The 12,275-nt window shown below is 53.6% G+C and overlaps 1 protein-coding gene across 1 annotated transcript in view; it reads right to left on the reverse strand.

Annotated features, from left to right (window-relative positions):
- The window catches only part of TG (thyroglobulin), a gene marked incomplete at its 5' end in the record, with an annotated part of 244,264 nt that overhangs the window by 12,269 nt on the left and 219,720 nt on the right, over positions 1-12,275 (reverse strand). The window contains 2 exons of the mRNA XM_080800604.1: positions 5,236-5,343; positions 7,127-7,308. Of these exons, the coding sequence (XP_080656730.1) occupies positions 5,236-5,343; positions 7,127-7,308 (290 nt within the window). The remainder of the gene's footprint in view (positions 1-5,235; positions 5,344-7,126; positions 7,309-12,275) is intronic.

Here is a 12,275-nt window from a genome sequence, read left to right on the forward strand (position 1 = left end):
GACTGGCAGGGGAGGAGGGAGTCCTAGCTGCATTCAGGCGGTGGCACGTAGAGACAGAGCAGGGAAGCCGGCCTAGAGATTCCCCTTAGCTTTCAATTTGGGAGGGGACCGCAGACCACAGCCCTGCCAACGTGAACATGGGGGAGCAGCATGTCAGCCTTCCGGGCCAGCTCGGTAACAGACAACCTGCCGTGCTCCGTTCCCGTGGTGCATTCATGGTCTGCCTGAATGGGCTCCTGTGGGGTCAGGGACAGTGTCTGTGCAGGAGTCCTGCACTGATCAAGGACGAGTCTGGGAAATGGGCTGCCTCTTCCCTTCAGGCGCTGTCTGTAACAACCCCGTTTTAGTGGAGTCCACCAGTGGTTCTCGACAGAGGGCGGTTTTGCCCTTCGGGGACACTGGCCATGTCTAGAGACCTGTTTGGTTGTTCCAACGATGAAGGTGCTTTGGTACTGAGTGACAGAGACCAGGGGTGCTGCTAAACACCACACATGATACACAGGACAGCCCATCCCGACAATTAGCTGGCCTAAAATGTCAGCAGCGCCAGCGTAAGAGGGCCTGGATTATACAGTCAGGAGGGAAAACCCCTCTTCCTGGAACAGAGGGCTAAAGATATTAACCATGGGCAAAACTGGCCCCAAATCTCCCCAGTGAGCAGAGTTGGGCAAAAGAAAGCTGGTAAGTTTTATCCTCATGTTAGTAGCCTTGGAAACCAAAGATTCCACATGTTTTACACACACATGCACACAACCACACATGCACACACACACACAAGCACACATCCCAGACGCAGGCACTCTTTCTCTAAATCCTTCTAGCCGCACTATGGGACAGGAACTGTGACCTTCCCTGTGTGTAAGTGAGATGCACTGAGGCTCAGAGAGGCTAAGCAACTCGCCCAACGTCACACAGCAAGTGGCAGACACTCAAGCTCGGGGTTGAGGGAACAATCGAAAAAAAATTGGAGTGAGGACAAGTGACAGGGTTTGGGTCTAGACTGCCGGTGACTGGCTCTTCACCTTGGGCTTAAATAAATTTCCATAGTCTGTGTTTCTTTGAATCTAAATCTTAAAGAGGAAGCTTCTTCTCCCACTGCAGACTTTAGTTTCTTTGTCCCCTCCCCCAGCCACAACACCCGTTCCTCCCTCACGGAGGCTGGTCCTCAAGTTCAGGGATGAAAATCTCATCCATAATCCAGGAGCCATTACAGAACCACGCCATGCGGTGATCAATTAACAGGAGTCTTAAGAAAGTGGTAATGTATTGCATTCTGTACCCTGGCTATGCCAGGAAAGCTGATCTATGCTCACAGAAATGGAGGTACCAGACAGATGGCTGAAAGCGTACGGCAGGCACATATATTTTAAGTCTGTAGGTTTGAGCCAGAAATAAATGAGAGGTGTGAGAGCTCCAGGGCAGAGTGAGAGAGATGTCTTTTCAGGCAAAAAGGATACACTTGCCAGCAATTAAACGGGCTAGCCTCCGTGATTCATTCATTGATTTCAGCATCTACTACCCGGATGGCACCACCCTGTGACGGTGGTGGGGGAGAGGACACAGACATGGAGGGTTGTCAAGAACGTGCTTTGGATACTTTCTGCCTCCATACACATAGCTCACATAGCAACAGCTCGGCCTGAGAAAGGCATGGGTGCCTCTGAGTGTCTCTGTCCTGCCAAATGGTAGAATGTGACAGCTGGATGTCACTTACAGGGGACTGAGCTCTCTAACCTCCATAAACTCGATGCTTTCCTCGGAGCTCAGGCTCCAAGGTATAGAGAACGTTGCTCTCCTCCTGCCCAGGGTGAGAGGACCACAGAGAGCAGTGAGGAATCCGTGCTCCTGACCTTTCCCACCTCCCTGTTCCCATTGCACAGATGGCAAAACTGAGCCCCAAGGAGCCTATGAACCACAGCAGAAAGAATTCATTCTTTCACCTGTCAAATGAGGCAGTTGGATTGGCTTCAGCATGACTTCCTGAACCCCTCCTCCTCTGTGCCAGGAGGGTCCCTAGGCCCTGAGGCACGGCGACTGTGAGGAGCCCGGAGGCACTTGTGTGCAGGTCTGGCTCGTGAGCGTGGCTTCCTTTCAGGGAGCGGTTCCCTGGAATAGCACAGTGGAGCCTGGTCTGGGGAGCCCCGGAGGGGTGGGGAACGCTCTTGAACGACAGGGAATCCCAAGCTGGGCGTGAGAGAATGAGGATGTGGTCCGGAGTCCGCTGGAGAGTCCACCTCCATGGACCACCTCATGTCTAGGTCTGAGACAGACCCCTCAGGGCCCTCGCCACTCAGGAGCCTGGCCTGCAAGGCTGTTACTTCGGAGAGAAGGGTGGTGCTATGGGTTGAATTGTGTCCCCTTAAAAAGATATGCTGGAGCCCTAACCTTGGAACCTCAGACTATGGCCTGCTTTCAAACTGGGGTCTTTTCAGAGGTAACTAAGTCAAAATAAGGACACAGGGTAGGTCTCAATCCAATATGACTGGTGTTGTGATGAAAAGGGGGAAATTTGGACCCAGACACGCAGAGGGAAGATGGTCATCTACAAGCCAAGAAATGCCTCAGGCTACCAGAAGCTAAGAGAAGGGCCTGGAACAGATCCTTCCAGAGGGAGCCCCCTCATGACACCTTGATTTTAGACTTCCAGGCCCTGGAACTGTGGGACGATCCATTCCCGTTGTTATAAGTCTCCTGCGTGTAGGACATGGCTAAGGCAGTCTCAGGAAACCACGGGGTGGGACAAAAGCATTATTGATTCTGTGTGGAATCACATGGATCCTTCCATCTTGTTCCGCTTTGACCGTTCTGGTCCTCAGGGAGCAGAGGCCTCTCTAGGGTTGCCACTGACTATTCTGGAACCCAATGGCATATGTACACATTTTAAGGCCTTTGATAAGACTCGCCTCGAGAGCACCAGACCTTGTGTTGTAATTTGTGCCTGAATAGGGAGGAAAGCAGAGAAGCAACTCCTGTCTCGGTCTCGGACTCTGGGGGCCCTGGCATTTGGGAGACACGGCCGAGGCATATTTTGCAAACTTCCCACTCTGGGCCTCCCAGCCATGGGTGGTCCCTGGGTGACAAGGGCTCCTTTCATACCCACCCAAACTGCTGCTCTCATCATCGTCCCTTCTCTCCAAATGCCTTCTTAGTAGAACCTACACTTGCCATTTCTTTTCTCTCCTACAATGTGGGGGCGGTTGGGATTATAAATAGTCTGCTTAGAACTTCACGGTTTAGTGGGAAGAGCGTTCAGGGGCTCAGAGAAGGTGTAAGCACATCACGGCTCTACAACAAACTATTGCTGGTCCTTGCGGGAAATCCCACGGGACTCCGTGAACCTCACACTCTTCATCTGTAAAGTAGCAGCGACCATTTCAATGCTGCCAACCTCACTAGGATTCTGGATGTTTCTGTGAAGTGTTATACAAGCCAACTAATCTATCGGGGGACACGGGAAATAGTGGGTGTCGAGGGAAACGAGAGCGTCGTAACGACTGTGTTAGTTCCCCAGGACTGTTGTAACAAACTACCATGAACTTGGTGGCTTTAAACAACAGGTATTTCTGGCTCACCATTCTGGGGGCCAGAGGCCCCAAATTGGTGTCATGAAGCCAAAATCAAGGTGTCCACAGTGCCACGCTTCCTCTGGGGGCCCTAGGATAGAAGCCAGTTCTGATCCCGGGAGCTCTTGTGGATTCTCACCTGGAATCTGGTGGAACTGGGGAGATTCTTTGGCTGCTGCTTCTCGGCTCATGGGTGCTCCACTCCACTTTCTGTCTCCCCGGTCACGTTGCCTCCCCCAATTCTATGTACCTTCCCCAGCCTCTCCGGTCAAAACACTCATGATTGCATCTGGAGCCCACCAGGATAATGCAGGATAATCTTCCCAGGTCCAAGATTTAACCTAATCACATCTGCAAAGCCCCTTTTCCTCATAAGGTTGGGATCTGGGATCTTTCGGTGGCCATATCCAGCCCACACAGGGATGTTGCCAATTATAATGAGAAGTTAGGTGTGTTTTTAAGAGTTCCCTTGACGTCACTGCAAAGAAACACAGGTGAAAGAATAATTTCTGTGTCAGATATTATTAATGCCAAGCCTGCAAGGGGAAACCATTAGCCTCATTTAGCAGATGAGGATCCTGAGGGTCAGAGAGGCAAAGGAGCCTGCCCACCTTTGCACAGCTGGCTGGCAGTGGGGTTGGATCTCCCGCTGTAAAGTTGGCATTCTTACGCCCCATTTCCCTGACCCCTGACCCTCTGTTATCTGAGAATGCTTGACCCAGAGGGCTGACCTTGAGGCTGGCGGGGCATGAGCTCTTCCCCAGGAATTTCCAGCATGAAGTCGCTCATCTGATGTGATTTATGGCAATCATACCAGATTTGGGGGGCTGCTGGCCCAGCTGGGAAGGGTCCTGGGGTTTTCTGACATGGGTGAATGGCTCAGGACTGCAAGGTCATGATGAGGTAGAACATGTGACCCCACAGTCCTCTTCCAACGCCCCGGGCATCCATGTGCCCGCTACCCTCCTGGCACTGGTATCCAACGGGCAGACCTCAGGTGTGTCCTCTGCTGCCCAGCCTCTCTGGTCCGACTGTCCTTTATTTTTTAATCTTGTCCTTGGCTTCTGGAACACGCAGGGCTACACTCTGTGCCTGTTGGTTGACCCTTTGCTTCTCATGGGCTTTCTTTCACTTACTTATTATTTCTTGTTTCCATTGTGATTATGCTTTTGCACCTGCGATTTTTATTACAAAGCATATTGAACACATTTTAGAAGTAGGATATAAAGATTAGACATAGAGAGAACTTTCCTTTTGTTGTAAAAACACACACACACACACACACACGCAACAGCCTTTTATACTTCGGAAAGCCACTTCCTTAGTGAAGCTAAGTGCTCAGGTTTTAGCAACATAAATATGTCAGATTAATAAAGAAGCCTCCTCCTCCAAGCCAGGTCAATCCATTAAGAGCTAACATTGGACTTCCAAGATGACTCCTCTATTTTGCTGTTTGGCTCGCCCTTCTGAACAATACTGTGAGAGAAAGTGGAGATTACTATTACACCCGTTTTTCAGACACAAAATGACAAGTCTGATGTCACGGAGCCAGGACTTGAACCTCAGTCCTGCCATCTCTCCTCAGCTTCCCTGAAGGTCACAGAATTGACATGGAGCCCAGCCAGACCCCCTTCACTTGCCAGTGCCCGCTGTGGCCACGCGGCCACCTTACCTGCTGTGGCCATAGCTTTCAGGAGCGTGGTACATGAAGACACTTCCCCGGGCCCTTCTCGCCCAGTGGCTGGCCATGTCGATTATGGGACAGGTGATAAAGTAGTCCCTGGTCAAATGGGAACAGAGGAGGGAGTTTAGTTATGCCTCGTTCTATAGACAACTGCGACGGGGAGATGCTTCCCTGGGCCAGGGTCCCCTAGGCCACCAGGTGCCTCCGCACGGGGCCTGCAGACAACACGCCCTGTCCTCGCACTGCCTAGCGTGCCTCTCGCCACAGCTGGCTCCACGGTTGGTGCAGGGTCCGGCCTGGTGTAGGCCGGCAAGGTCACCCAAGGTCATACAAGGAACCCGTGGAGCAAGCATCTTGCCGGTTCATCAGTTTTAGAGACTCGAGAATGAAACACTCCAGAGTAAAATAAATACAACATACCCTGAAGCAGAACACAAAATGATTGCACATTTGGAAAGAAGGCAGAAGAAATATCCTCAAAGATATATGATGCCTTTAGACCAGTGGCTCTCTGCTGGGGACACTCCCCCACCCAGGGGACATCTGACAATGTTTGGGGGACATTTCTGGCTGTCACAGCTGGAGATGAAAGTTTTTTCACTGGCATCTAGCGGGCAGGGGCCGGGAAAGCTCCTGAACATCTTACAAAGTCTGGGACGGACCCCTCCGCAAGGAATTATCCACCCGCAATGTCACAGCAAGGAGGCTGAGAACCCTGTCCTAGATTCCCAAGCCTTCACATTCGTTCCTCCTCTGGGGGTGATGGGAACATGTTCCAGAAGCACCAGCTTGCAACAGTGGGTCGTGCGCGGGCTCGTGCTCAGGCTGTGTGTGTAAGAGGCACCAGGCCCCATCAGAACAAGATAGACCTCAGGCGGCTTGGAAGCCACCAGGTTCTGAATCCCAGTCAGCAGTCCCTGAATCTCCTCGACCTTCCCTCTCCTCATCTGAGAAATGGGGCCCACGGGACCCACGCCACAGAGATTTTGTAATAACCGAGGCTGGTGAGAGCCATGAAAGTCTCTCAGTACAGAGGGTCTGTCTGCCTGTTTTCTGGCTGTTGAGATGAACTCCTTTGCTGATTTTGGAGGGCAGCTGGAGGTTTCTAGGAAAGGCTCGAAGGTGGGGTAGGGCCAGCCATGGGGGTCTGGCAGGGCATACGAGGCAGCGATGCTCTATCTCATGAAGAAGGGGGTTGGTGAGCAGGCCCAGGCTGGAATCAGAGCTACAGGAAAGAGTCCCACCCTGGCAGCCAGGTGGAGGGGTGCCGCCAAGGAGAGGCAGGGAGGCCACTGCCTGAGCCTGGCGGGAGGCAATGAGGGCCTGAGCCAAGAGGGAACTGGAGTCCGCCTCCTCAGTGAAGCCTTCCTTGGTTACCTGCCCTCCCTCTCACTTCAGTTTCCACCACCACCACCCCCCACCACGCTGGGCACAGATGTCTTCCAAGCCAGTTAAAGTCAAAGTTGGGGCAAGAAGGTAGGTTTCTGAACTTCAGCCCCAAGTTTTCTCACCAACCCGCATCTGAGCCAGTCCTGACTGGGTGATGAGCCTCGCAGCATCTAGAACTTGGACATCTGCGAGCTCTTAGGGTCCAGTCTGGGGCTGGGCCTCTAGAAATAGCTGTTGGCTGCATGGCTGGAAACAGGTCTCCAGTAGAGGGAAAATTAAAGCCTTTCTGGCCGCCAAGATCCCAGGGGGAGGGACCACGTTTTATTCTGAGCTAGTGACTCTGTGATTGGAAACCACAGACTCCCGGGTGGGGACACCGCGCCGGGCAGGGGGTCTCGACACCCTTCAAGCCGTCCCTTCCCAGCACACTGCAGGCGCATCCGTGACCCCAGCCGTGGGGCAGCGGGAGCCCGCGCCCTCCCCCGCTCACCGGGTGGCGTTCTCCAGGGCCCGGGAGAAGGAGGCGTAGTCGTCCGTGGAATGCTCCAGGGAGTAGTACCACGTGGCCGCCGCCCGGACGCCGACATCCGCGTCCTCACCGCCCAGTGAATTCTGCAGCGCCTGGTAAAAGGCTGTTTTGCTACTGGTCCGGCCTTGACTTTCCTCAAATTGCTTTAAAAGAAGATATGGAAATGCCCAGTCAGCTTCTGAAGGGCTGGCGTCAGTCCCCCTCGGACCCTTGCTCTACAAGTCTCTCCCTGGGAATCGGTGGGACGTGGTGGTCCTACAGGGACACTGGAGCCCGGCTGCCCGGGTCCGAATCCCCGCTCCACTTGTCCTAGCTGTGTGACCTTTAACAGGTGGCGGGGCTCTCCGTGCCTGCCTCTCTCTGCCTGAAAACAGACACTACACCCTCCACGTGGGGTCACAGTGAGGACCAAAAGGGTTAACACACTTGAAGTGGTGCCTGGTACTCGGTAAGTGGTCAGTGAACGCAAGCCGTTAGGGCCCGGCCAGCTGGTGCAGGTCACCCCGGGCTTGATCCCTTCGCTCCTCCAGCCGGCCAGATGTCTGGTTTCCTCGGGAGAGCTAACTCCCACCGACGCGAGCCGTCACCAGGTGATTGCTTCCTGCACGTGTTCACCCTGACGGGCCACCACGGCCAGCTGCGTGCCGGGCCTGGGAAGGAGCTGGGCGCAGGCTGGTGGAGCTCCCTGCTCTCACGAGGCCTCGGGTGTTGCCGGGCAGAGGTGGGAAGGAAGCAAATAATTGTACAGTTTCCCAGGATACCCGTGCTGCGAAGAGCAGGCCGATAGGAATAGGCCGGGGGCTAGTTTTCCTAGAGCGGTTAGGGAATGCTCTCAGTTCTCCGGGGATGTGTGTCTAGCTTGCTTGCTTTCCCCCTCTCTCTCTTTCCTCCCTCCCCCCCCACTTCTTTCCTCCTCCCTCCGTCCCTCCTTTTCTCTCTTCCCTGTCCCAACATTCCTGTTCTCTGCATGGGGGCCATTGGGGGGACCATCTGCCTCCCCCAGGACTCAGTTTCCTCATTTCTGAAGACAAGGGGCAGCAGAGAGTAAGACACGCAGCTCTCAAGGGTGAGGCCCAGGCCCCAGGGCCCTTGCTCGGTCCTATCACAGGTGTTTACCTATTTCCAGGCTCTTATGCCAACAGCACGATATGCTTATCAAGACACCCTGGCATGTTTAAATTGTTTTTCTAAACCTTTCCAAACACACAGGACGTGCGATTAGAATTCGAGGTGTGGTTATGACCAGGAAGCAACCTTTCCTGCCTGAGACATTCTTTCAGCCGACGCGGGTGGGCTCACGTAGGAGAGGCCAGACCAATTGGTAGAGTATTTAGTCCAAGCCGTGTGCATGGGCTCAGGAGAGGCTGAGAGGAGGGGAGCATCATTTAAATTCTATCTGTAACGTGTGTTTCTTGGAAAAAGATCTGAAGCAACTATGGCAAAATACTAGTATCTGCTAAAAACGAAGAGTGAATACAATAGTCATCATTCTATCAATGACTGCCAAGTACTGACGACCGTGATCTACAGTCAGAAAGACATGTTATAGCTCAGAACCCAGGCGCATGCCCACAGAGGCCTGGAGCAATGTTCTGGAAGGACATTCATGCTCGTGGCTCTTCCCATGTATGCCAGAGCTGAGTGTTTCCATGCTGCCCTGTTCGAGTCTGAGCTGGTCAGAATGCATTGGCTAACTTCACAACCTACTAGTAGTTCAGGGGAAAAACTGCATTATATTATTTGCTGTCCTTTTCTGAGGGTTCAGAATATTTTATAACAGAAATATGAGAAATCGTACACATATCTCCAATTATTGCCTAACTTTGAACATGCCTGTTTCACTGAAGTATCAAAATCACACGTGGATTGGGAAACCGGATTGAATCAGTGCCAAATTCCAACACCACGTACATCGAAAGGGCTGAGCACAGTTCTGGGCACATGGGCGATAGAGGTGAGGACTACCGGGCCAGGGCGGGGGAGCCCGGCACACGCTTGTGATGCCATGCTCGGTCCCCAGATGCTGTTGGTGTCTGCTTGTCTACAGCTCCAGAAGGACCATGCGGCAAAGGGGCGCATGGGGTACAGTATGGTGCCAGGCACCTAGTCACAGCTAGTGCTCAGCAAACATGCCGGGCAGATGATTGGTGGAGACGCTGGCCTCCGGAGAGAGGATACAGTCCCTGCAAGGGGACTCCAGAGCCAAACTTGTTGGGCTCAGATCCCAGAGCTGGAGGGACCTGGGCTTGGATGCTAGTTTTCACCTTTATTAGCTGTGTGACCTTGGGCAAGTTACTGAGTCTCCCTGGGCCTTCGTTTCCTCCTCTGTAAAATGGGAATATTACCCTCTTCATAAAACTGTCATGAGGCTAGATGACATGACAGCTACCAATTTCTCAGCCTGTGTGTTACCTGATGTTTGCCTGATGTTTGTAGATGCAATCTTGTGCCCAGCCCAGAGGGGTCAGGGAAGCCCCTGTCTTAAGGCCTCATCGATGCTGGTCCCATCAGTTGTGGGTCCAAACCCTGGGAACCCCTCTTCCCTACCCCTGCTGCAAAATGATCGGCCCCACCTAAAGGGTAGAGCCACTGCACAAGTTCCTAGGAAACTATTTTCATAATGAGGCGGTTTTTAAGAGTGGCAGGGCCCTGAGCCCAGGCATGACTAGAAGTTCCTCTATCATAGCTGTAAACGGTTGCACAGGTAGGGAGCCGGAGGGAAGGCCCGGTTTCGGCTCCCGCAAAACTCTGGCTGCTTTCACATTTCCGAGGGATCTGAGCCCAGCTGAGACCAGCCAGGGCGCGGCTTCGCTGGCTGGTGGACATTCTGGAGATGGCTGGCATGCGGTCCCCAGCCCCGGGGAGCACGTGGGAATGCGAAGGGGGCCCAGCAAGAGCCACATCTCTTCATTCTTGGCCGGGACCGAAGCACAGATGCTGTTGCGAGTTTAATTAGAGAGTCAGCAGGAGGGATGGGGCCGTCACATGACGCCAAGCACCGACTTCCACAAGCTGTAATTACAGGCGCGATCCGCCGAGGAAGCGGGCTCGCTACAGGCTGGGCTGCGTTAAGGCCCATCAGGAACCCACACGTCCTCTGTGTGTGTGTGTGTTTAAAGGACTGCCATTAATAGATCCTACTGAATAGTTCGAGCACAGAGGAAACTCTTGAGGCCATGGAGGGCTTCACCGTGGTCTGGATGCCTCATCGCCTGGTGCACGGAGCACTGGGTCTGTATTTGAGAGACACAGGTTCGAACCCGGCTCCGGTGTGTGACCTCGGAAGACTCACAGCCGTCCATAAATTTGCTCAGGAAATACTCCTCTCTGTGCCTGGGCTTGACGTTGGAGTCAAGTGAACTCACGATTACTGAGTGGCTGCCACACACGGGTGACAATCCATATTCCTCCTCTCTCTCCTCTAGCCAGCAAATTATTGAAAATAAATGCCCTTATGTTCACTGCAGGGTTGACAGACATGATGGAAAGTGCTTAGCTGGAGGGTTACCTTCCACTCACCGTTTCATGCAAAGGCCGTCTATCGAGTGCCTACATTTGCCAGGAGCAAGTGGTGGCATTTGGGATGCTTCAGGGAACCATACAAGGGAACAATACAAGTTCCATTCTCTGCCCTTTGGGGACTTCCGGTAGAGCTGGAGAGCCGGACATGGATACACGGCAAATTTTGTAACACAGAACGTTTGGTGGTGATTAAGTTTGGTGGTGACAAGGATGGGACAGACAAGGCCGGCAGGGCAGGGAAGGGGACCGGGGGTGCTGTTCGGTGAGGGTTGAAACTGTAAATGGGATCATCAGGGCAGGCCATGGAGGACAGTTGAGCCAAGATGCGGGGAGGTGAGAGTTAGGGTGAGGACAGGCGGGTGAGCAGGGGAGAAGGCCAGTGTGGCCAGTGTAGGACAGAGGAGCCAGACGTGGGGCAGAGGGAATGGAGGGATGAGCCGCTGGCATGGCCCCACCCTGCTTTGCTTCAGGAGGGGCCAGGTGAAGGGTCCTCCATTGTGGTCTGTGGGTGTCGCCTGCCGGAGACAGGGGTCCATGTGGGGGAGAGGCAGAACAGCCATCTGCCAGGTGTCCTTGAGTTGGTGCCACCTGTTCTGGGGTTCCAGTAAGAAGCCCACTAGCCACTGCTGCCTACTGGTTCCTTCTACCACTCCAATCCCATGATGAGGCTTCAAACCCCAAGGCGAGCCTCAGAGCTCCCCCCCACACACCCACACGGCTGGCCCTCTTACTCTTAGGGAAATGCCCATCTGGAGCCCTTCCCGAATTCCCTCCTTCTTTTTGGACTGAGGGACCCCCTTCTTTCCCCTGAGGCTGAGGCCTCCCTTCCCATAGCTCTGGGACCCTCTGTACTTCTTCATTGGCATCACCGGGCAAATTCTCTCTTGTAGAAGCCTTGGTGTGCAGCTCTCCATGAGTCTGCCACCACCGAGAGCTAAATGCCGATGGGTGTCCCCACCCAGGACAATCTTGTCTGTCTGCCTCACCTTGGTGTTGCTGGCTCCGGGGTGCACACCGAGTAAGCATGTCTACACAGCCAACTGGCTCCTGCCCTCTCCCCACCCACGCACCCTCTCCAGGGTGGCTGATGTTACCCCTTGACCCACCCCAGGCAGCGGTGGCGCTGTCCACCCTTCCCATCCTGGCACTCTTCCCCCACTCAACTCCATGATCCTCCCGTCTCCTCTTCCCTAACCTACTCTGCTTCAGGCTCATTTATGCAATCTTTCTGCTGTCTTGTCCACTTTCAAATGCCGTCCCTGCCCCCTTCTCCTGCCCTTCCATCCAGACATGCCGAGAGGTGGTACCGTTTCTTCCCTTTGTGTTGATAATGGCTGGTACGTTGTTGAATTCTAAATCTCCACTCAGCCTCAACCTCGGTCCCACACATCCAAACCTCTGCCAGCTCCTGGGAACCCCTCAGGTCCCTCGAACTCAATGTGAGTACAATTTAACTTCGTCGTCTACATGTGTCCTTCCCCAGGTCCAGAACCTTCCCTGGCTATTTTCCTATCCTCAATTACTAAGCCAGTAGCCAGTCATCTTATCAAAAGAGACATTTGCTGACCGCTCCTACTTCCACCTTCCC

This window comes from Martes martes, assembly GCF_963455335.1.
Source record: "Martes martes genome assembly, chromosome: 4".
In the NCBI taxonomy this organism is placed as follows: Eukaryota; Metazoa; Chordata; class Mammalia; order Carnivora; family Mustelidae; genus Martes; species Martes martes.